A 25,101-nucleotide genomic window follows, 5' to 3' on the forward strand; every position below is an offset into this window, starting at 1 on the left:
CCCTGACTTTGATCCGCTTCAGAAAAGACTCAGTTCAGCGTTTCACGACTTACTTTTTGTACACATCAAAAATGTACTACTGTTAAAACAGAAAATTTAGCTATGTAATACCCAACTAATATATGGGAATGTGTTTATTTCATTATTAGGAGCTTACATTTTTTAAAGCAATGTCAAATGTCAATGTTTAAACCAATTTATCTTAAAAAGAAGTACTGAAATCATTATACTTTGATTTATACCATTAGTATACCATTGTATAAATATGCTACTCCAAGGTTACTCAAAAAATACCATGGTACTATGTCCATAATATGACTTTTTGTCTGATTCAGTAGTTCTCAACCAGTGATTTGCAGGTCTGTTGGACTAACAATACTAGCAAATAATAAAATGCAACTAACCATATAATCATAGTTTAGATTACAAAAAAAGTGCTTAAAGGATTGGTTCACTTTAAAATGAAAATTACCCCAAGCTTTACTCACCCTCAAGCCATCCTAGGTGTATATGACTTTCTTCTTTCTGATGAACACAATTGGAGAAATATTAATAAATATCCTGACACATCCATTCAACGTACAGTAAAAAAGCATAAGCATAACGTACGTGCCGTGTGGAGTACGTTTATGATGGATGGATGCACTTTCTTGAGCTTTACTCTCATTGGCCCAGTTCACTGCCATTATAAAGCTTGGATGCGTCAGGATATTTATTAATATAACTCTGACTGTGTTCATCAGAAAGAAGAAAGTCATATACACCTAGGATGGCTTGAGGGTGAGTAAACCTTGGGGTAATTTTCCTTTTAAAGTGAACTAGGCCTAATCCTTTTACATCTTCTTAAAGGGCTCAGAAAACGATTTCTGCTATGTCATATTCAACATTTGGGAATATGTGGATTGAAAGACCTATTTCATCAGAATTCGATCATTTCAACATTATGAGCTGTGAATCAACCAGCTTTCTAAAAAAAAATGTCATAGTAGACCTTACAAAAAGTACTGAAATCATGATATTTTTATATAAACCATGGTACTGAATGTTTGCTGTATTCATATACAATTGTATTTACAAGGTAATTCAAATAATACCACAGTACTATGACCATAAAATTTGGTCCTTTTTGTTAGTGAAGGTAGTTCTCACCTGGTGAGATGCAGGTCTGAGCAAAACAATGATAAATCCAAGTAATAAAATGTAATCTAGCCATATAATCAAGTATAGCTAAGAATTGAAAATAAATAGGCTTATCGTCTTTTATGGGGAGGAGAAAAAGCTTTCTGTATCTTTTCACCAATATTTAGACTAAATTAATTTTTTGTAAAAATGGATAATTAGCCTATTGTTTGATCCATACAGTTCAATCTCACTGTTCTGTTGTTTATGAATTTACAATATTGTAAAATTTCTTATTCAGCCTACTTCTTAATAATTTTGCTTATACACTTCATGGCAATATTAATAACATTCAATAGTTTTTTACACTGCGGTACTGTGTCAGATATAAAATCTGGGTGAAGAAAAACCACAGAGAAACAAGGACAACTATTACTGTTATAAATAAACAGTGCTTGACAATGAGGCCCAATCCGACAGCAAGTCATTCTGGGATAGTTCATGTTTCAGTCAGAGACTCATAGTGGGACAGCATGACATAAATCATAAACTCTCATTGTCTTCATGAATGGATCTGACAGCCGAGAAGTCCTTCGAGGGAAAACTGAGCAAGTTTAGAGACATGTGATATCATTGCTCAGCAGCAAACTTACTGGGACACATTCAGTTATGCATAATCCACCAAAGCAGCCTTCATAGTAGACGCAGATTAGCAACAACTGATAGGTGGATTTGACATTGTAAACATGACCTTCTCAGGTCGAAAAACGCGTCCGTGACCACGCCAATGACGGCGATTTTAATCAGACTGTACGAAATAAACACGACTGACTATAATTTATCACCCAATCAACAATGCAACTGCTCTTTTTCAGCAACTTGCTAGCACTCAAATTGTGTTGCCATTTTTACAAGACAAACAAAACGGGAGAATTGCGGCTACTGTTAGACAAAAACGCGGAACGCGAAAGAGTTTAATTGTTAATCTTATCTACAGCGTTTTATAACGCGTGTTACTTTCATAAAAGCGTATAAAACATCGCGTTGAGTGTCATACATTCGCGTGCAGAGCGTTAGCATGATAGCCAGTGTGCTAACACTCCTAGCCATCCTCCTCCCCCTAAATTATAATCTGTAATTTCACTTTTTCAACATCCATAAAAAGTCACGTGTTCAAGAACGATGCTCGTAAATGTTTTTTCATATATACAAACACAGAATTATATATAATCCCTAGCAATTTCCCCGTGTTTAATTACCTTATGTTGTCAATCCCGGATAGGTTTATTCTCCGTTTAATCCAACAGTGAGAGCTGAATTCCCATCTAAAGAAAGGCGATAGCGACTTTGTTAAATGTCATAATCTCGAATGGTTTGTAGTCTGTTGAAATGCAATCGACGTGATTTATTTGATCAATATGTCCCGTTTTCTTTCTGTTTTCTTTAACAGAGGAGTGTGTCCCCTTTCCCCTTTCTTTGTTCTGTAATCCAGTAAAATTGAAAGTCATTCGCCTCCGCTAATCCCAGCCCAACTCAACAACAGCATCTATTGGCTGTCATTTACATACAGGATTAAAGAACCGCTGGACCAGCACTCGCCGACACTCACAGGACTAACTCTTTTGACATTGTGACTGTAACATGTCTATATTTCTCTCTTCCCCTCGCCACAGCCCCCCATGTTATTGTTGCTTTATTTTAAGATGAACTAGACCGTTGCAAATAACCGCAAACGGGTTGACTAACAGCCTGTACCGTTTAATACAGATGAGTTTTGGAATAAAACACCGGTTTCATGAAAAAGTAAATACATTTCTGATCATATGATGAAGATAATGCAATGTAGAAACCCCTGATGCCCTCAGATACCCTGTGCAATGAATCTTTAATATAATGAATACCTGACATTTTGACAATAACTAAATTACCTACTTAATTATATATACATATATATATATATATATATATATATATATATATAGGATATATTATGAATATAAATAATCATAAACAATAAAAAATTACACTTGTTACACTCGGCATTCATGTATTTATTTACTATTTAATTATAGCATATAATAAAAAGTAATGCATATTATAAACCTCAGATAAGTTCTAGTAACAATTATCAATACATCTACAGCATTTATTAATCTTAGTTAATGTTACTCTCAACATACTAATACATTTTTAAGATCAAAAATTGTATATTAACATGAACATTAACAGTAACATTAACAAAGGTTAATAAATGTGTTTATTACAAATCTATTGCTTATTGTTAGTTCATGTTAGTTAATGCATTAACCAATGTTAGCAAATGAGACTTTATTGTAAAGTGTTTCCAATCGCAGACTCCAAATCCCAAACACTCACATTCATCTGACACTAGGTGGCGCTATAAGAATACTTACATGTTTGGCAATAATTCTGGAACTGTATCAAAAATTCTCTTAATGTCTAGGTCAAGACAAACAAAACATGTGTCTCAGATTTAATTTTGGTCTATAAAATAGCAACAACAACAACAAAAAGAAGAAGTTATTTCTAAGAATTCAACCAATTTAATTTCTGGGTGTGGCCACGGTGACGTTCACAAAGTGCAAACTTAAAACTACCTGACAGACATCAGGACATTTATATTGACCAAATTTCTACCAGTCATGCTCATAGGATTAGGATCCAGCAAACACAAAATTTTTACATTTTACAACATTGTTTTTAACTTTTAATATTACTGTAGGCCTACATTTAAAATTTAAAAATACTGTAACAATACTGTAACATTTTTGAAAAAATTATAATGTAACTTTTTTATATTGACCTATACATTTTCACTGTAGTATTAATGTAGGCCTAATCATATACATTTTGTATAATAGTTCTTAAAGTCCAGCATGTGAAACAGGATATTAAGGCAGCATGATGCATCTGTGATGACAAACTGCTGTCCAACAACAAAGACTAATAAGAGAGGCACAGAGGATCAGCCTTCGCAGTTAAAAAGATTTTTTTATTATCTTATGGCCCCCCCTAACGGCGTAGCATTGTAATACGTTTATCTCTCGCCTCTGTTATTCTGTGGTGGCTGGTCAAGAATCGCTGTTGAAAATCACGTTCTTGCTTGCAGATATGTAGGCCTATCTTCAGATGGACCTGGTGCTCTCCGGATATTGCCTTACAGGCGAATTAGACTTGAAAAATATATTATAATAGCCTTTATAAATATATGCTCATATCTTCCAAACGATATGAGGAATGAACACTTTGATAACATTTTTGTATTAAGCGTGTCTCTCGATTAAATATAGGATTCGTTTGGCCCTGTGGATTTTGAGAAAATAAAGTGTTATTTTTTTATACTCTCACTAGTTTAATTTGTTCACTAACAATGTTAAACAGTGTATATAATTGTCATAAATCAAATTTTCACTTTTTTTTTTTTTTTTTTTGCATATGTGAGCTTGATTGGAATTGACACAGAATAACAACATTATGCTCAGAAGTGATATAGGCCTAAGATACTGGAAAATAATTTGTAGCTATACCAAAGGCTACCTTTATTCGCTTAAGAATATTATTTTCAGTTTTTGTGATACATTTTTGATACATTTATTTTCTCAAGTCTTGACAGTAATTATGAATTCTGACCTGCATAATGTTGCCAGTTCCTCTTGAAATAATGATTTTCTTTTGCAAGATTTTTATTAGTCATGTCGGTCATGTTAAGTATTGCTCAGGATTGCCTGTTGCTGTGATACAAAAATTCGTTCAACAGTTAAGACAGATACAGGTCCATTTTACTGCTACTGAAATTAAAATATCATGTTTGCACCCCCTTACTTTGTTTAATGGCGCTGACATTTCTCCTTTTATAAATAATGGCTTTATAGACCGTATTCACATCAGCAGCGCCATCTTTGACGGGAATTTTTAACGGAAATGAAAGCGAGGCTGTGAGGGATAGACGTACATCTCTTCAGTGGATTGCTCTGCTGATGAAACACTGCAAAAATATCTTTCCAAGAAATTTCAGTTGACAAAGAACTCCATTATAATTGATATAGGAGCTTTATAAAGCTTTTTACAGCTTTTGCCATAGTCTACCCCTCAAAGCCTCACTTTCAGACGTGTCATGGCGCTGCTGAAACTGGCCTCGTTAAGCTCAATGTTTCAGCTCGATTATGGGAAAAAGCAAATTGATTGTTTTTTTTTTTATTATATATATTGACGAATAATGTGGTATAATGATATTTGCTAGTTAATTCTGCTCAGACCTTCAATCCTGTGATGTCCAACCCCTGAAACATTTCACTATTAGTTGCTACTACAAAGTGCTAGAACTACTGGCACCTTTGAAGGCTGTACATTTAGGATCAGGACTAACATTTGAAGAATCAGCCACTTAAAGCTCCATAATTGTTGACCACTAACTTGAATATTGCTGCATCCCAGTATGGTGGAAAAATAATTTTATGAAAGTGCAACAGTAACCTTTTCATAAATGCTAAATTAAAAAGTACGACATTTAAATATCACCATTTCCAGAGAATGATGGATGAATTCTTTCATATAGTGTATATGGTATATAGTGGTGACTTGGAAAGTGCTTATATACAAACCCTTCCATTATGAAAACGAAAGGAAACCATTCATTACAAATAATACACTACAAAGTGTCTCTTTTGTTAATGTTTAATAACTGATTCTTGGGATCCATTACAGCAAGTGGTGAGTGAAATGTTTCCCAACAGATAAAAGGCATTTTTATTGAATCCAACTGCAATCTAAATCAATTTTAACTGCAAAACTTGGGGCCAGCCCTATCATTTTCCCTATTCTTTTTGAAAACAAATGCTTTCTTGGTTCTAATGACAATCACATCAGTAGAAAGTTGCTTTATGAACAAACTTGGCCAAATTGCACAGTGTTTCATCCACATGATTTTTCAAAGGAGAGAAATTCTGGAATACCATTGAGCAGACACTGATTTATGAGATTGCAGTTATAGTTTGTACTGTTTTAACATCAGATTTGTTTTAGTTCATAAATACAAAGATCTGTTTGGACAAACAGAAATCTGATCAGAGAGAACAGTCTTTTTTGTTATTTTAAGGGGAGGCACTACATGTGATTCTTTCCTTTTATCAAAATGAACTTACTTGTATATGACAAAAAATATTAAATAACTTTTTTGTCAAAAGGTTGCTTGCGTCAAATATTAAAACATTGTGTGCATGTAAATAAACATGTTTCTTGCTCTTTTATAAAGATAAAATGCTAATGAAAATAGCTAAATGCATTTGGAGTGGTGAAACGTGGGATTATTGTATTTGCTATATGAGCAATATGTCAGTTCAATGAAAAATAGAGAGTCAAAATTGTTAAATTCAGCCAAAATGGTTACTTATGCGTGTAGTACCTCCCCTTAAGATACTCCAATCACATCTCACCACCAGCTGAAGTAAAAGACAAGCCAATGAAATGATTCAGCAAATGATTCAAAACAAGAAAAGAAAGCTGTTGGTTCATTGTTCATTTGAATTGAACTACAGGTTGGGAGTTGGCATTGTCTGCTAATATTTTATAATATTACAAAGGTATGCACTAATATTGACTGAAACTGCAATACTGGTTCTTGAAGCTTTACGGTGCACCTTAACTTGCTAATTCTGTTAAACATGGTTGCTGAATACTGTATAATTCATACATTAAAATTCAAGTCTCAATAAAAATAAAAATAAATCAACACAAGAATGAGCAGGTATGGAATAAGGGATCCTGTCTGTTTTATTTACTTGTTTGCTACAGAATCTAGTGACCAATGACCAGCCCAAGTCCTTCAAACCTTGTGCTGAGAGTTGGCCAGTTTATCTCTTTGAATATACCATTTTAAAAAAAAAAGGTGAAAAGCAAAGAAATGGCAAATAAATTAAACAGTATAAATTGAGGCCAAAAATGTTTTCTAAACTGCAACTGGTTACAACCAATTGGGAGTATAGCAGGGTATTGTTTTTTTTTTCCGAGGATTCAAGTATCCTGACCAACACTCTCTTGTTTAAGTCAGACATCATTGTCCATCTCGGAGGTAGTCTACAGGATCCGTTTGTCCGTGCTGTACCATTGACCTTAAAAACCACTTCCATTATGTCTTTAATAGCATCTCAGATTATTTTAGATATTCTTCAATTTGTGGTTTCTGTTTGTTCATTTATAAAGTCGTTGTTTTGGTGTTAACTGTAAACTGAAAATAAGATGTCCAGTGAAGCATTAGTCCAAAGGTCTAGGCATCAAATTGACTTCTTCTTTCCCATTACACCTCCATTCTTCCCTAAACATCCAAGAACTGTTTTAGCTCTCATCAGTGTTCTTCCTAGAAAGAGAAATAGAGTTTAGGATAAAATACAAATATTAGGATTCTCCATTATTATTTGAACAGAGTAAAGATCTATTAATTGTTGCTAGTTTAAGAGCTATCCAGTTGAAGTTTCAGTTTACACTTTGTATGCTTTGATTTGAGCTGTTTATGTAGTAGGTGGACTCAGCAATTAGTGTGGTTGTACTTAAAGGGTTAGTACATCCAAAATGTCATTAATTACTCACCTCATGTCATTCCAAACCTGTAAAACTTTGGAACACAAATGAAGATCTTTTTGATCAAATCTGAGAGCTTTCTGTCCCTCAATAGACAGCTACGCAACTGACACTTTGACGCTTCAAAAAGTTCATAAAGAGATCGTAAAAGTAATCCATATGAATTGAGAGGTTTAGTCCAAATATTCTGGAGACTCAATCACTTTTTTTTGATTGAATTTAGGCTTTTATTCACATATAAACATTCATGAACTCACAGATCAGTCGTGGTAAACGGAAGCTCAAGCATGTTTCCTTGACGCGTGCGAGAACCAGTGAGGTTCATTCTCGTGTTACGCAGCATGTTTGAGCTTCCGCAAGTGGTTTGGTCTTGCGTGTCAAGCAGTTTCGGTTGAGCTTTATGGTCGCTGATCAATGTTTATATATGAATGAAAGCCTAAATTCAATGTTCATCATATAAAGCGACTGTGTCTCTTCAGAAAATTTGGACTAAACCGCTCAATTCATATGGATTAGTTTTACAATCTATTTATGAAGTTTTTGAAGCGTCAAAGTGGTAATTGTGTAGCTATCAATGGAGGGACAGAAAGCTCTCAGATTTCATCAAAAAGATCTTCATTTGTGTTCCGAAGATGAATGAAAGTCTTACGGGTTTGGAACAACATTAGGGTGAGTAATTAATGACAGAATTTTTGGGTGAACTAACCCTTTAATTAGCAAACATTACTGTAGCGGCAGCCCTTGTGTGAAGCCCCCCTCTGGTGGGGGGCCAATTTGGCTAAAGACCAACTTGGTGAAGATCTGTGATTCTACCTGCACAAGTCACAACAGGTTGAACCAAGTATCCCTTTCTTTTCTCCCTTTCTACTTTCCCTTGTCACGCTAAACTGCTATCAGTTCATCTCTGTTGTCCATGCCAGACAGAAGTATAAGCATGTCCTCACATAGAAGTACACGCCAAGGCACCTACGGTCCTTTGCCATCTCCTCTCCTCAGCCTGTCACCCTCTCTGTCTGACTGTGAAACTGTCAGGTGGCTGTCAACAAAGCTGAATTCATTTCTGCCTTTGCCAGTCAGGCAAAACCTAATGTGCCTTGACTGAAACATGGATGTCAGCAGACAACACTGTTACTCCTTCAGCCCACTCCACTGACTTCACTTTCACCTATACCCCTCATCCAACTGGGAGGGGTGGTGGGACAGGTCTACTCATTTCCAACACCTGGAAATTCACTCCTCTCTCACCCTGAAATTACATTTCTTTGGAATATCATGAAATCACTGTTATTAAAGCCAAACTTCATCTTGTCGTCATCTACTGCACACCTTCCTGGAAGAGCTTTTCTGGAGGATGGCATGCCTCTGGTAGTTCTTGGTGACTTCAACATCCACATAGACAATCACCTTTCACTGTAACCTCCGCTCTCTCTCCTACATGCCCCCCTTAAATAGTCAGTAACAGCCACGGCAGCATCATTTGTTCGCACAACTTTTTCTAAATGACTTGCTGTCAACAAGTTGGTGAGGTGGTAGCCGAGGAGCGGATCCACAGCAGTAGAGGCTGAACAACTATACGATCAGTCTATAATCCCACCCACTTTGAAGAGGTACTAAACTGCGGTGGAAAAGCAAACCGAAAGTAAAGAGAGCCGAGCCGTGCCGAGCAGAGTCGTACCATGCAGTGGAAAAGCGCAATATGTTCCACCTTGATAATATCTCTTCTCTCACCTCCAGGCCAGCATGTGTGACACCATCCAGCCCTTGGTTCACAGAGCTGCTGAGAGGAAATGGTGCAAGACTAAAGACCCAGCTGACCTTAGCAAGTATCATTCTCTCCTATCTTTTCCTCCACTAGTGACTCTGTTGCCAAGGTCTCTTACTACCAAAAACAAAATTAGCAACAATTCCGACACAATCCTTTCTACTTTGTCGCCATCCAACTCCTCCCACCTCTTCTCTGACTGCTGATAACTTTGCCAGCTATTTCACTGATAAGGTGGCAACCATCAGCAACCAGTTCTCTGCACCACTTAACCATAGCCAATCTCCACCCACACACATCCCACTCTTCTCTTCCTTCTCTCCCCTCACAGAGATCGGTCTTCAAAGTACTCTGTGCCAGCTTTCCTACAACCTGTCACTGTGATCCGATCAATCTCCCACCTTCTACAGGAGATCTCACCAACCCACTCTAACTCACACCATCAACACATCCCTTATCACTACCAACTAATTTCCCACTGTATTTAAGCAGGCTCAGGTAACCTCAGTGCCCAAAAACCCAACACTCAATCCTACAGCAGTTGACAACTACAGTCTAGTGTATCTTCCTTTTCTGTCAAAAACTTTTGAAAGAGTTGTGTTCAATCAGCTTTTTAACTTTTATCTCACAAAACGAACTACTTGATAACAAGTCTGGCTTAAAAAGCTGAAAATCTATGGCTGGCAAGAGCGAACTACAAATCGTCTGTTCTTATTCTACTAGACCTGCCTGCTGCCTTTGACACTGTAAATCACCAGATCCTCCTGTCCACCCTTTCTGAATTGGGCATCACAGGTACTTCAGTGGCTTCGTTCTGACCTCATAGGCAGATCTTTCAAGGTGTCAAGGAGGGGGGGTGTCTGAGTCACATAGGTTAATCACTGAGGTGCCTCAAGGTTCAGTACTCGCTCCTCTTCTTTTCTCCATTTATACAACTTCATTGGGAATTATCATAAAGGCACATGGCTTCTCCTACCACTGCTTTACAGATGATACACTGCGTTATCTGTCATTTCAACCTGATGATCCACTGTCCTAGCTCATATCTCTGCCTGTTATGGAGACACTTCTGCCTGGATGAAGAAGTGTCATCTCCAGCTCAACCTTACAAAGATGGAGCTCCTTGTAATTCCTGCAGACCAGTCAGTTGGCAAAACTTTACTGGCCAACTGGGGTCTACAACACTAATGCCAACCAGGACAGCAAGGAACCTGGGAGTTGTGTTTGATGACCAACTGAGCTTTTCCACCCATATTTTAACAACGGCCTGGTCTTGCAGGTTCGCGCTTTATACCATCAGGAAAATCAGACCCTTCCTGTTCCAGAGGTATGCCACACAACGTCTTGTCCAAACTCTTGTCCTTTCAAGACTGGATTACTGCAGTGCTTTACTGGCAGGCTATGCAGATTATTCAGAATGCTGCAGCATGTCTTCAATCAGCCAAAGAGAACCCATGTCACACCCCTTTTGATCGCTCTTGATCTTGCTCCCAGTTGTGTCCAGAATCAAATTTAAGGTTGCAGCTAGAACAGAACCTCCCTATCTCAATTCCCACCTACAAATGTACGCTCCCTCCAGCCAGCTAAAGTCACTGATTCAGCGATGCTTTATACACAACAAGACAAAAAGTGACTCTCCAAAACTTTCACCCTCTCTGTTTTTCTCTGTTGGAATGAGCTGCCAATCTCTACCCAAATTTCTGAGACCATCATATCTTTCAAGAAGCATCTGAAGACACACCACTGCTGCAAGCACTTAACCATCGAACACCCTTAAACCAATTCACTTACACACACAAACACAAATTTCTCCTCTTCTCTAGCTTGCTTCCTAATCTAGTTGTCAAATATACCTGGCATTGTATATTCTGAATATTGTTGGCTCCTTGACAAATTGCTTTTGTTCCTCTCTTGTAAGTCGCTTTGGATAAAAACATCTGCTAAATGCATAAATGTAAATCTAATTAACCTCTTGTGTGAAGGAAGTGTCTTCTTGATGAATTCCATTTGCAGAATTTGCACTAGCATGTGCCTGTGAAGATGAAGAAAGAGTGAAATAAACTAATTAAGTATTTATTATACTGTTGGATTTTGTTAGTGTACAAATTATAAATAGGGCCAAAACTGCCCATAGTTGAAGAAACACCAAGAAGAAGTAGCAGGTTAAGGTGCTAACTGTCTGCATGTTTACCTGGTTCTTGTCCGGGCGGGTACGCATCGCCTGCACTAGCTGGTCCACGTGTTGGTTGTGTTCCAGAGCATTCCTCAGGGCATCTTCTGTGCTCAGCAGCCTTTGACGCAGACGGGCCACCTCTGTGTCTGAAGCAGATGGGTCCATCATAGAGTATCGACGGTGGTCTGGAGAAGACCTCTCACAACTCTGATATAAGAAATTTGAACAATATATCAGTGAACGTATCGGTGTAAGTATAAAAAAGTGAGGTGCAAACTAGTGATGGTAAAGATGCTTACATTATTACAAAAAAACTATTTCAAATATCATCAAATGCTGTTCTTTTTAACTTTCTATTTATCTTTCTATATAATCCTGAAAATGTTCCATGGTTTCCACAAAAATATTAAGCAATCGACTGTGATAACAATTAGACATGTTTCTTGAGCATCAAATCAGCATATTAGAATGATTTCTGAACGATCATGTGACACTGAAGGTGTGACACTGCTGAAAATTCAGCTTTGCCGTCACAAGAATTTTAAAATATATTAAAATAGAAAACAGGTTTAAATTGTTACATTTTAAACATCTTAAATTTTAATTTAAAAGGGTCAGTGACATAAGATGTTTGCCATAAAACAAAGACAACAGCTGCAGTCGCAGGTTTCTGCCCATGTCTCACCAGCAGCAAAAGTTTCTCCCGCAGGGTTTTGATGTCATCCTGTAGTTTCTGCTCCTTCATCCTCCACTCTGCCCTGTGGACTTCACGGCTAAGGTCCCAATCCACTCCTGCAGAGTGGCGCGGAGATTCCAGCAATAACACCCGAAGCTCATTCAGGCTCCTGATACACATTCCCATACACACACACAAACAAAGAGAGAAAAAGACAACATATTTGGTCACCATTTAGGTCAATAATTTTGCCCCTCCAAAACCACACTGAATTTTAATTTTTGGCCAAATATTTTTGGTTGTTGTTGCATCACTAGTAATTGGGGATCTGCCTGTGTCTGCTATTCATCCAACGTATTTGATTAGTAATAAAATTACTGAAAGGAATGTGCATCTGTACATATTTTTTAGTTCTCCATGCAGAGTTCTACGAGGGCAGAGAATAAACCCCTAACAGGATATTCACTGTCAGCATGTAGTATTGACTGAAAAGACTAAATAATGTTTAGGTCACAGCTTTAATCAACGTAATTGTCTTCAATGACTTAAATTGCTCTTGAGTGGATTACAATCAGCAATGGTAGATGAGTAACCATTTATCCTAGTGTAACGGGAAGCAATCCAATCCAGATGATGGTTCTCCATGACAGGGATAAAACATAAGGTGGAGTACTAATTTCAAGTACATACTAGTTTCAAGTGTACAAGTGTAAGAAAGACTATCAAAGAATATTAACTGAGACAATAACTTTCCAGGTGGCTCATGTTGTCATTACCATCTCAAGCGGTTAAAACCCCACACCTGTAATAAATCACAAAGTCCATGTTATGCTCCTTACCTCTCTTTCTTCAGAAGCTCCTGGCTAATAATCACCAGCTGGCCTGATGCATCATGGGATTTCTTGGTCATGGACTCCAGCTCAGCCTCCAAACGTGTCTTCTCCCTAAAGAATCCTTCTGCTGCCTTCTCTCCTAAACGAACCTTTTCCTCCAAAGCTACAAGCAAGATGCAGTTGATTTTGTTAGAAAGTGAACAATACATCACTAGCATCATCCTATGTTATGTTAAATATACTGTAGCTCTCTTTGTTGTTTTATAAAAATATAATAAGAATGCGAAATGTCACTCTTTATGTGTGATAATTACCAGTTATTTGGGTCTTTAGGGCATCTACTTGGGTTGTTAGAGTGGATACTTCTTTTTCTCTTTTTGTGAGTTTCTCCAGAGTTTCTAATAGAAAGTATGAAGTTATAAACACAGGCATAGAGAACATCTTTCACGTTCTGAAATGTGTGAAAAGGTTTTTGATTACGATTTTGATTATGACAGAAACTACAGTATAATTACAGATTAAAAGAAAAATAAAATATTATACCAGAAGGATTTAGTATACCACTGCCAACACTAATGTTCAGGGGCCCGTTCTTCGTACGTTGCTAACTCAGTTGGCTGGATTGTTCGGTTCTTTGACGCTCATCCTGGACTTGCTATCATAGCAACAGGTCCGTAAGCTTAAACCTGCTTGGGAGCAGGCTTATTTCATGTAAATAGGATTAGATTGCATCTTTTTAAGCGGAGGTGATGCTCAAAGTTTGTCCCAGTCACTGCTACTTTCCCACAAGAGTACCCTAATGTAAACCAGGGACAATAATAATGATTTAAAAATAAATTTGGAAATAATATTATAATGTCGTTTAGTATATCATAATATAGACACGGGCAGTTTTACTCATTGAGAGATTCATTCGTGAGTGAATAATTACCTAATAATTTTATTGGAGTCTTACACACATGATGTACAGACAGTCTATGTCTGTCGTGTGTGCATTAATTTGAACCGCGACAGCTATTATGGGAGTGGCTTGATGAAGCATAGGAGATGCAGATAACTTGATTTTGACCCTTAAGAAACTTTAATTAATGCTGTCAAATCTGCTTCAAAGGTAAATTAGTTGCTAATTACAACATTGAAAAAAAAAGTGCCTGTATAAATATTAGAAATCGTGAATATAGACTAAACAATTGGGTAATCATGTATAATAAAAAAAAAAAAAAAAAAAAAAACTGCACATTTTATTTATCTATTATAACATTTATGTCGTTCTTCTGTCACTTTATTCGCTTGGCTGTTTCCTTATAAATGTCTAGAAAAAAAAAGTTTTTCGTCAGGTGTCTCTTTTTAAATATATGATGTCATTACATTGCCGTCTTGACGCCAGCCAATCGCTCCATTGCTGATCGTGGCTTCGAGCATCGATACATCTGCCCTTTTCAGGGAACACGAGAACGCACAGTAATCTTAGACAACTTAATCCAGATATTTTAATCCAATCCGCAAATTCGTTTGAAGAACCAAATTAGCCAGAGTTCACTTATCACGATTAGAAGATCTAGCATCTGTCAAATCATCTCAGATGTATTGGTACGAAGAACGGACCCCAGAAGTTTGGATTTTTTTATTTTTTGAAAAATTTATACTTGCAAAGTGCAAAGTGCACTGATGCAAAGTGATCCAAAGTGAGAGTAAAGCCATTTATAATGTTATAAAAGATGAAATTTCTATTCATCAAATATTTAAAAAAATGTATCATGGTTTCCATAAAAATATTAAGCAGCACAACATTGATAATAATAGGAAATGTTTCATAAGCACCAAATCAGCACATTGATGAATGATTTCTGAAGGATCATGTGACACTGAAATATAAAATATATTGAAATAGAAAACTGTTATTTTAAATTGTGGTAATATTTCACAATATTACTGTTTTAACTGCATTTTTGCTTAAATAAATGCAGCCTTGGTGATCATCTTACTAATCAAACTAATCATCCGATCAATCTTACCTACCCCAAACGTTTGAACAGTAGTGTACAGTACATAAGTTACAAGATACCACATAATAATTTGTCATTATTTGTACACATACCTTCCATATTCTGTTTCAGTTTAATCTTTTCTTCAGAGTTGTCATTATTTTCAATCATCTGGATGAGGAGAAAATATCAACATATTTAAGTGAACCCCAGTCAACAATTCTCAAAGTTTGAACAGGACTGATTTTGGAATTTGTGTTATAATTTAGATCTAATACGATAGGATTTCAATGGGATCACATAAGGATCATCTAAGAATCATCCCACTGGATTCTAATGGAAATTTCATACTATATTTTGAGGATTTCAGTTTATCCAGTAGGATCTTGATTCTTATTCATCCCATTAGGATCCTTTCGGACTGGTTGCAAATACTTACTCAGATTCCAATTGTAGCCTTGTTTATAATGGAATTTTTGACTAATCTACAAAATAACCCAAATAACATTAACTTCAACTCTACACATTTTTAGATATCAAGAATCGTAAAAAAATGGGGTACTGTCCCAGAGGTCACTAACATTAACATCCTGGGTGGTGTGATCTGCCTCCACAGCTTGTAGTCGGTTCTCACTGACCCTCAGCTTCTCCTGCAGAGAGAGGATCTCTGCTCGGCTCTGAGCTTCAGCCTTCTGCAGGGCTTCATAATCTACCATCTTCTTCTCAGCCAGCTCCAGCTGCTCTTTGAGAAGCAGGGTGGCATTCTCATGCTCTTCATGAGACTTATCCAGCTCGCTGATCCTCAACTCAGCCCTTTGGAGCTTCTCTAAAACCTCTTTGATCTCCAGAGTATGCTGGTTGCTCTTGGTTTCCACCTGGATCTTCCAGTTCTGCTCGCTCTCCTCTAGCTGGTCCCGCAGATCCTGAAGTCGGGCACGTAGGTCTTCACGCTCTTTTGCCATCACGGCAGCATCAATCTCATGCTTGGCCTTCAAGTTCTCTAACTCCAGTTGCTGTTCCATCTTTAAGCTCTCCAGAGCTGCTCTCATCTCAGGTGTGGTTCCTTCACCCTCTCCTCCGTTGCCCTCACTGGCCCCACGGCTGCCTGTTAATGAGGCTTTTAGTTCCTCTAGAGCACGGTGATGGTCTCCAACCAAAGCGTCAAGCTTGTCTTTCCAGCTGTCCATCATTTCCATGTTTTCACGAGTGGCCTGCTGAAGTCTTTGCTTCAGGTCGGAGATCTCTTGGCCCTGACGTTCTGTGGTGGCTTTAAGGCGCTCAACTTCTTTCTGGCTGGTGCTCAGGGATGCCTCGTACCTCTCACGCAACTGGCTGCTCTCTTCGCGGCGTTCGCGGCCTGCAGAGAGAAGCTGTTCCCGCAAGACCAGAGTCTCGGAAATTACGCCTGGCCCACTGTCTCCAGCATCTGTGCCTGGGCCGGAGGAGCTCCTCTGAACCCGAACCTTGAGCTCCTCGAACTCAGCCTTGCGCAGGGCCAGTTCCTCTTCCAGCTGCATAACCCGACTCTTCTCCTCAACTGTAGTTTGCTAGAGGACAGAGAGAGGGTCATAAATCTTGCATCTTCCACCGTTTATATGCCAGAACCTCCAGTTCTTCTGCTCAGGGGCAACTCTCAAAAGATTTAAGACCTTTGACCCCAGTCTTAGGTTTTAATTAGTAATTCTAAACAGAGTGAAGTGTTTTGTTATTATTACATCTAATTGAAAAATCCTATTAATAACAAAATGGTGATGAAAATAACAATATAAACAACTAAACTAGGGACGCACAATATATACTAGGAACTGTATTAGCCAATATGGAGTAAACCTGTACAGGTCCTAAAAAAAAAAATGAGGAAATGATCATTTTAGGGTCATTAAAATTGTATGCACTCTGACATGATTTGAATGACACTTAAACATAACTCAATAAAACACAATTCTCATAACTGTAATATAAAAGTAATTCTGTAATATTGTAATGGAAGTAATCCTGTCCAGACACAATGATTTTTTTTTTTTTTTCATTAAAATACAAAATACTTCCATGATGCACAGTTACAAATGCACTTTACAATTTAAATTGTAAAATTTAAAATTTAAATTTTAAATTTTTATAATTTATAAAATGATAAATGAGATTTTTTTAATTATAGTAGACTACTGAGAACTGTTTATAATAATAATAATAATAATTAAACATTATTATTATTATTATTATTATACTAGAAGCTGATAATATGAGTGTCTTTATATAATATATATATATATATATATATATATATATATATAACATTGTTTAAAAAAAAGCCATTATATTAGCTATCTGTAAAACCCAATGTTTATATATTGTGCATCCCTAAATAAACATTTGAATGAAAAATCTTAGGGAGTTGCCCACTAGAGATTTGCAACCGGAAGGCATTACAGGCATGGGAAGCAAACAAAGCATTTTGCTTGGCCTGCAAACATTTCAGTGAATGACCATTTCTTGAAAAAATGGCTCTTGCATGTGCAAAGAAGCAGATATAGTGCAACCTAAGAAACTACACCAGCATTCCTGTGGAAATCAAGCCCAAGCAAGCCTTCCTCAATCGGTCCATCAAGAAGAAGCCAGGCAAATATGAAATGGCACAGCACACAGCAAGTCCAAAGGAACACAGGCAATTACTACTATGATTCAGAAGAAAATATATTTCAAGATGTTTTTCATTTCATAGGAGCACACCAAATATTAATGTTAGTCATTTTGGAGTCATCTGAAAATTTGATATTTCTAAGGAAATTATCATTAGAGGTTATCAGAGATCAGATAATACTACAAGAGTTCATAGATGAAGTCTCAAACCACAAGAGAGAAGTGAGAGGAGCACACATCTAAATATAAAGTTCATCATTAAAGTAGAAGGTCACTCTGAAAACCACACAGTGTGTTACTCCCTTTATATCACCTTGACACTCAGCCTCATGGGTGCTGGCTGGAACCTGCCTCTGACCTGTTGATAAATGTGAAATCCTGTTGATTAGAGTGCCTATACTGTGCTGGATTCACTCACCATTATTCACAAGGACAGCCAAAATGAGACTTTTACATTTACTGAAGTAAATGTGTGTGGTGCTTCCCCACGCAAAACTTCCACCACAATGCTAGAATTTTGTTAGTGGTTGTCAGGGTGTTGCTAGGGTGTCACAGGTGGTTCCTAGGACATCGCTAGGCATTGGTTGGTGACTGTTAGGGTTTTCTGTTTGGAAGCTAGTGTGTTGTTAGACAGTTGTGAGGGTGTTCTGGGCATTTTCTAAGATGCTGCTAGGGTGGTTTTGGATGGACAATAAGGTGCTGTTAGAGTGTTTCCCTATGGTCACTTAGGCATTTCTTGGGTTTTCTGGGTAGTTGCTAGGGCATTGATAGACTGTTGTGAGGGTCTTCTGGATGTTTGCAAGGGCATTGCTAGTCAGTTGCTAGGGTGTTTAGAGTCTTCTAGTTGGTAGCTCGGGCATTGCATACTCGCTTGGATGTACCTAGGCAGCTGGGGAATTGGTAGTGGTCACTAGGGTGTTACTAGGGTTCTGTTAGGGTTTTTGTAGTAGTCACTGGGGCATTTCTTGGAATTTCTGGGTGGTCACTAGGGCATTGCTAGGCAGTTGTGAGGGTGTTCTGGGTGTTTTCTAGGGTGTTCTGTGTGCTTGCTTGGATGTAGCTAGGTAGTTGCTAAGGTATTTTGGGTGATCACTAGGTTCTTACTAGGCTGTTCTGAGTGGTTAAGCATTGCTAAAGTGTTCTGGATGGTCACTGGGATTCTGTTAGGGTGTTTGTAGTGGTCACTGGGGTGTTACTAGGGTTCTGTTAAGGGGTTGGTATTAGTGACTAGTTCATTTCTTGGGATTTCTGGGTGGTCAATAAAGCATTGCTAGGCAGTTGTGAGGGTTTCTGGGTGTTTTCTATGGTGTTCTGTGTTCTTGCTTGGATGTAGCTAGGTAGTTGCTAAGGTGTTTTGGGTGATGCTAGGGTTCTGCTAGGGTGTAGGTAGTGGTCATTAGGGCGTTACTAGGGTTCTGTTAGGGTGTTAGTAGTAGTCATTAGGGCATTTCTGGGATTTCTGGGTGGTCACTAGGGCATTGCTAGGTTGTTCTGGGTGGTCACCAGGGTGTTGCTATAGTGGTTGGAGTTCAACCACACATCTCCAAGACATTCCTGTATCCAGCACAGAGTGAAGCACAAATTGTGTGGGATGATTTATGTGCAAAAATTTTGGGCAGAAGAGGAATAATATCTATGACCAATGATAACAGTGATGCCTTAGCAACTACGTCTAATTATAGAAAAATAAGGGCTACAAATACAAAGCCAAAGTGTCAGAGGGAGTTTTATCACAACCCTTTCAGAGGCTGGAGGCTATATTTCAGCATCTAAAAAAAATAATATGAACGTTGATGTGGGGAAATGAGATCACTGCAAAGATCACTTCTCAGCTCCACCGGAAGGTCTCAGGCAGATGCTTAGAGAACCAGAAAAAGACAGACATGAAAAAATATTTTGCAAATGAAAGGTGAAAGCAGTTGCTGGCTATCAGGAGCAGTGGTGCCCCACAAGAGAACAGACAAAGATCTCCAACACTCATGACTCTGGGGTTTTACAGCATTGCAGTTTCTGATCAGAGCTGAAGTAAATTCCAATTCATTTGACAATGTAAATGCAAATAAAAATGGGTGAGATTAAATTTGATCCAAATCTACCCAAGACTGAAATATCCGATCTTTTCTGATCCACTTGCTTAGTTAAAATATATCTAATGAGTTGGACAAATTAACTTTAACAGCCCTAACAAACACGTCAGATCAAATAAGTATGTATATTAGAGCTTTTGGTGAATGATGGAGATCCCAGGCCTGGTCAATCAAGCACAAGCAGTGGAGGCCCATAGACATGGGCTCTAATAAAGGGGCAGAAACATGGCAATGGGAGAGATGGCTACAGTGTTTCCACTCCCTGCATGTTTACCATATTTTCCTCTAACTCTTTCTGAAGCCGCTCTGCTTTAGACTTTTCCAAATGCAGACACTGCTCGAGCTGCCGAATACGGGCATGCTCCAGTTTAGTCTGAGTCTAAAGAGAGAAAAAGAGGGGGGAAATGGAAAGACACGAGAGAAAGAGAAAAAAAGACATACATAGGTAGCAGAGAAAAAGATTAACAGGTCTTAGCTATTCACCAATCACAATACCAAAGTGTGAAAAAGTTTAAAGGCAGGACAGAGTATGTTTTTTTATTCAGCACGACAGTAAGGGCTGGATGGAAGGACATGTATTTATTCTGATATTTAAACAGATTTTAGTCAGAGTGGACACCGCATTTAATTTTTCGTAAATGAAAATGAGACTGTAAAAGTAAAGTTTGTTCAGCATTTCGTACTGTCATAAGGTCGTAGATCATGTCTAATATTCATAACGCATGATTTTTGAGGACCGAAAACATTTGAAAAGACATTTTAAATGTTTTATCAATTATATAATTCGGTAATAGCATCAATTTTCTTTTCTATTTTCTTAATAGAAATCCTCCAATTAAAAAAAAAAAAAAAAAAAAAAAAAAAAAAATACACAGCATCATCCAGTAAAGTGGCAGTAAAAATGGCAGATACCTCCAGGTCTCCTTTGGTAATGGACTCTTCCTCAACTCTGAACTGAAGATCTTCCACCTTCCTGTCATAACACACAATAACCACCAGGTGTCAGGGAATTCTTCACGTATTTTTTTGTTTCGCTGGCAGATAAAGCAGTATTGGACTTTATGCTGACACCTATAGGTGTGAATGCAGCATCACACCAAAACAAAAGTATTTAATTAACAAACACCACTGTAGAAATAGACTATTTGCAGGTGTATTTATCACCGATGACAAGAGTGAAGAGTAGGCTAAGATGTATCAGCAAAAAGTAAGCTGTGTCGCCCCAGTAATCTAGCTAATGGAGCACAATTATATATCTCATCATATACTGCTGGCTGTAATTAAGAGAACATGAGAAAAATGATAAGCATTTTTTGTCCTACAACTTTTTTTTTTTTTTGCATGCCAAATTAAACTTTCTGTTAAACTTTATTACCAATGTATAAAACCATGTAAAAATTAATGGATAATCTTCAGCCAAACCATTAGATGAAGAATTTTTCCCAAAAGCTGTGGGGTGAGGACAGGAAATACTCAATCACTCTGAATATTACACCTTTTCCTGCCTGTTTATATTCAGAATGATTTTTTTTTTTTTTTTTACTTTTCTGTCCATTAGGAAATTGTTTTTCCAATTTTATATTTATTTTAAACGTAGTATCAAATAGTGCCAATATTTCTGCTACAATTATGACAAAGTTGCTTGTTTTTAATCTTTTTTTTTTTTTTTTTTTATAAACAAACTCAGGATGCAATGAGAAACAACAGTTATATAGGGGGGGGAAAAAATATGATTTCATGTTATGTTTTTTTTTTAACATTTTAAAGTTCAATTAATTAAGACCATTTCATTTAATGAATAATATTATTAATATTAATTGTATAAATAATAATATATTTCCCCTTAGAAGTTTGCTGAGGCCCCCGGTCAAGAACTATTGATACAGATGCTTTCTTCAAATTTCAGAGAGTGGCATCCTGAAATGGCTGTTATTTCTCTTTGTCTAGAGGACATCTTAAGTAAGAAGAGTCCCAGCTTACCCCACCCTCATCTGCTTTTCAGCACCTTTTTATGTGTTTTTATTAAAAAACAAATACTTAATGGACCTTTAACCGAAGAAAAATGACACAATAACACTAGGTTGATAATGACAGCAAATGTCAGGATGCAACTATACAATGTATGTGAGGATACAATGTTCAAAAAAAAACTCTTACCTTTTCTCTTCTTCAAGCTGATTGACCAGATCCATTTTGCTTTTCTGGGTGCTTGCCAGCTGGGCTTTGACTTGCTGCAGGTTGCTCTCGGCCTCTGTTATATACTGAATGAGATAAGAAAAAAAAGGTCATTTGTTCTTCAGAAATTCATTTGAATATGGTGTTAAATGTTTGTATTTGTGCGTAAATGTAGTAAATTAAATGCTCATATAAGTGTTATGTTTATATGTGCGAGTCACACCTGCAGATGTTGGGCCTTCAGCGCCGCCAGCTCTTTTTCCACCTCGCAGATATGGCTGGTTGCCTTGGCGACCTCGGCCCGCTCCAGGTCTCTCTCGGCCAAGAGCTGCTCTATGTGCTGCTGTTTCTCCTTCAGGGCCTCCTGCAGAGCCGTGGTCCCAGAGATCTTCCGTGCGTACCTTGATGACGTCTCTGTCAACTGCAAGGATTTCATATTAAATAGTTAAATGGTTCTTATCAAGAAATAAAAAATGCATTATATTACCCCAGGATAAAAATAAAGTGATAAAACACATTATGACAGTGGCATCAGGAAGCAATGCTGCAAAATGTCAACATTAGACATGTGATTTGCACTGGCATTTTAAAGTGTCTTACCAGGCCAGTGCGGCTGGGTCGCCCCCCCACGCTGGAGGCCACAGAACTGACAGAGCTGATGGAGGAGCTGGAGGGGCTGTGAGCCAGAGACGACACACCCATTGCCATACGCTTGCTCTTCTTAGCTTTAGCTGGACTGGTGGATGGGAAGCCGATCCGAATCACCTTGTGGATCGGAGCAAAGAGGCCAAACTTGGGTGGGCACTGAAAATATCTAAGAAGAGACAGAGAGAATGAGCACATACAGCAGTATATTCAAGGGTAGCATATAGAACATTAAAAAACACTCTGAGCAGATGGTTATCTGTATGATTTTTTCCTACCGAAACCTTAGAATTTCAACATACACACAAGGGGTATTATTAGGGATGCACCAAAATTTTGGCCGGCGAAAATTATTTTCAGGATTTTGTCCGAAAGAGAAAAACGGACAAAAATATGAGCCAAAAATATATGCTGCCCCGCCCCTCAGTGTTCAACGCTACGTTCTGCTCACATGCTCGGGTAATAATAGGATAATTATTTGGATAATTGGTCAAAAAATAAATCTGTTAAATCTGATTCTGTTGCATAGAATTGAATAAAGAATAATATATTTTCATCTTAATATTAATATATTTTTTTGTCCAATTTTAGTGTTACTTTCAATAAAAGTGTGGTTATTTTATTTTACTGCCTTTTTTAAATTCAGTATCATTAAAATTATTGAATTTCATTAAAAAAGTCTAATAGTAATGCAATTATACAAAACAAATGCTAATTTAAGTGCATCCAGAATTTTTGGTTTCGGCCCAGAATTTTCATTTCAGTGCATCTCTATTACAGTTAAAACATAAATTATATAAAAACATTTTTGTTACTTGGAATAAAATAAACGTTAACTGGAATAAAATGTAAAAATATATTATTTTCACGTATTTTATTTTTGCTAGTTGCCAAAGCAACATTTCTCATTTTCACTTAGTTTAACTTGATGTACTAAAATAACTCAAAAGGAAATAAAATTTATTAAAATATATATATATATATATATATATATATATATATATATATACACATATACATATACATATACATACATATATATATATATATATATATATATATATATATAAAAACAAATTTAAATTTCTAAAACTTTAAAATTAAAACAAAATAAAACTATAATAGTATCTAAATTATACTGAGATTTTTTAAGAAATTAATACTTTTATGCAGCAAGGACAATACATTGATCAAAATACATTTATGTTACAAAAGATTCATATTTCAAATAAAATGCTGTGTTTTTTTTTTTGTTTTTTGTTTTTTACTTTCAATTCATTAAAGAATTCTGAAAAAGAAAAATGTATCAGGGTTTCCACAAAAATATTAAGCAGTACAGTTTTCAAAAGTGATAATAAAAAAAATCAGCAAATCAGCATATTAGAATGATTTCTGAAGGATCATGTGACACTGAAGACTGGAGTAATGATGCTGAAAATCAGCTTTGCTATCATGGGAATAAATTACATTTTAAAATATATTCAAATAGAAAACAGTTCTTCTAAATTGTAATAATATTTCACAATATTACTGATTTTACTGTATTTTTGATCAAATAAATGCAGCCTTGGTGAGCATAAGAGACTTCTTTCAAAGTTTAAAAAAAATGCATGAATCCCAAACTTTTAAATGGTAAAGGTCTATTATAAATTACTGTTGTCTCTTAGAAAATGTTTCTTATCATCTAAACTGAACACCGGCAGATGTCCAGCCTCTGTCAAGCCATCATTTATAAAAACAAACTACATAATCTACTAAATCCAGCCTTGGGCCAAATGTCAACAATTAATGAGTATCCATGAAGCCGTTTATTCCTGTTTGGCACTCAACCATCCCCATTCTTCAGTGAAAAGACAGCAGAGGTTTAACCTTGGCTCAGCATGTGAATCACTACATGTGCAGATTACCTGGCCTGTATTTTAATACTATAAGTCAACATGAAACTGCATTCGCAACCCATTTTACTTCAGTAATCTGACAATACTTCCCTAAAAAAACTTTGTAGGGTGGGAGTTTGTCTATTAGGAATTGTTTGGATGGTGAACACTGGCAGTTAAATATCAGAATGCAGAAAAAGTTATTAGATATTGATGAAAGATTATGAAGACAAACATTTTTTGCTTTAGAAAATGCCTGGGATGTATTAAAGGGATAGTTCACCCAAAAATGAAAATTCACTCATTAATTAATTATTACAGCCTACACAACTACCACTTTCAAGGCCAAGAGAAGTAGTAAAGACATCATTAAAGTAATCCATGTGACTCCAGTGGTGTAACCTCAGTTTTATGTTTGTTTTTGTTTTTTTGCACTAATTAAGCACTCACGTCGCTTCATAAATTTGATGTAAAACCACTGGAGTCACATGGATTACTTTAATGATGTCTTTACTACCTTTCTGGGGATTGAAAG

At 36.9% G+C, this 25,101-nt stretch overlaps 2 protein-coding genes across 5 annotated transcripts in view; both read right to left on the reverse strand.

Moving 5' to 3' along the window:
- The window catches only part of gtf2ird1 (GTF2I repeat domain containing 1), a 31,767-nt gene extending 28,973 nt beyond the window's left edge, over positions 1 to 2,794 (reverse strand). For both annotated transcript variants that reach the window (XM_051893211.1, XM_051893210.1), the window contains exon 1: positions 2,379 to 2,794. The gene's annotated coding sequence lies outside the window, so the exon portion shown is untranslated. The remainder of the gene's footprint in view (positions 1 to 2,378) is intronic.
- Positions 2,795 to 5,798: 3,004 nt separating this feature from the next.
- Positions 5,799 to 25,101, reverse strand: part of clip2 (CAP-GLY domain containing linker protein 2) — a 44,744-nt gene continuing 25,441 nt past the window's right edge. The window contains exons 5-17 of one of the 3 annotated variants that reach the window (XM_051893204.1): positions 22,645 to 22,858; positions 22,268 to 22,465; positions 22,027 to 22,130; positions 20,782 to 20,842; positions 18,096 to 18,140; positions 15,724 to 16,689; positions 15,256 to 15,313; positions 13,472 to 13,555; positions 13,164 to 13,320; positions 12,334 to 12,493; positions 11,667 to 11,855; positions 11,445 to 11,507; positions 5,799 to 7,492 (exon numbers count right to left, since the gene is read on the reverse strand). In XM_051893204.1, coding sequence (XP_051749164.1) covers positions 7,481 to 7,492; positions 11,445 to 11,507; positions 11,667 to 11,855; positions 12,334 to 12,493; positions 13,164 to 13,320; positions 13,472 to 13,555; positions 15,256 to 15,313; positions 15,724 to 16,689; positions 18,096 to 18,140; positions 20,782 to 20,842; positions 22,027 to 22,130; positions 22,268 to 22,465; positions 22,645 to 22,858 — 2,311 coding nt within the window. In that variant the 3' untranslated portion in view covers positions 5,799 to 7,480. Of the gene's footprint in view, positions 7,493 to 11,444; positions 11,508 to 11,666; positions 11,856 to 12,333; positions 12,494 to 13,163; positions 13,321 to 13,471; positions 13,556 to 15,255; positions 15,314 to 15,723; positions 16,690 to 18,095; positions 18,141 to 20,143; positions 20,249 to 20,781; positions 20,843 to 22,026; positions 22,131 to 22,267; positions 22,466 to 22,644; positions 22,859 to 25,101 lie in introns of all 3 variants that reach the window. The other 2 variants (XM_051893203.1, XM_051893205.1) reach the window with 2 other exon arrangements.

The sequence above is a fragment of the Ctenopharyngodon idella genome, chromosome 5, assembly GCF_019924925.1.
Source record: "Ctenopharyngodon idella isolate HZGC_01 chromosome 5, HZGC01, whole genome shotgun sequence".
NCBI lineage: Eukaryota > Metazoa > Chordata > Actinopteri > Cypriniformes > Xenocyprididae > Ctenopharyngodon > Ctenopharyngodon idella.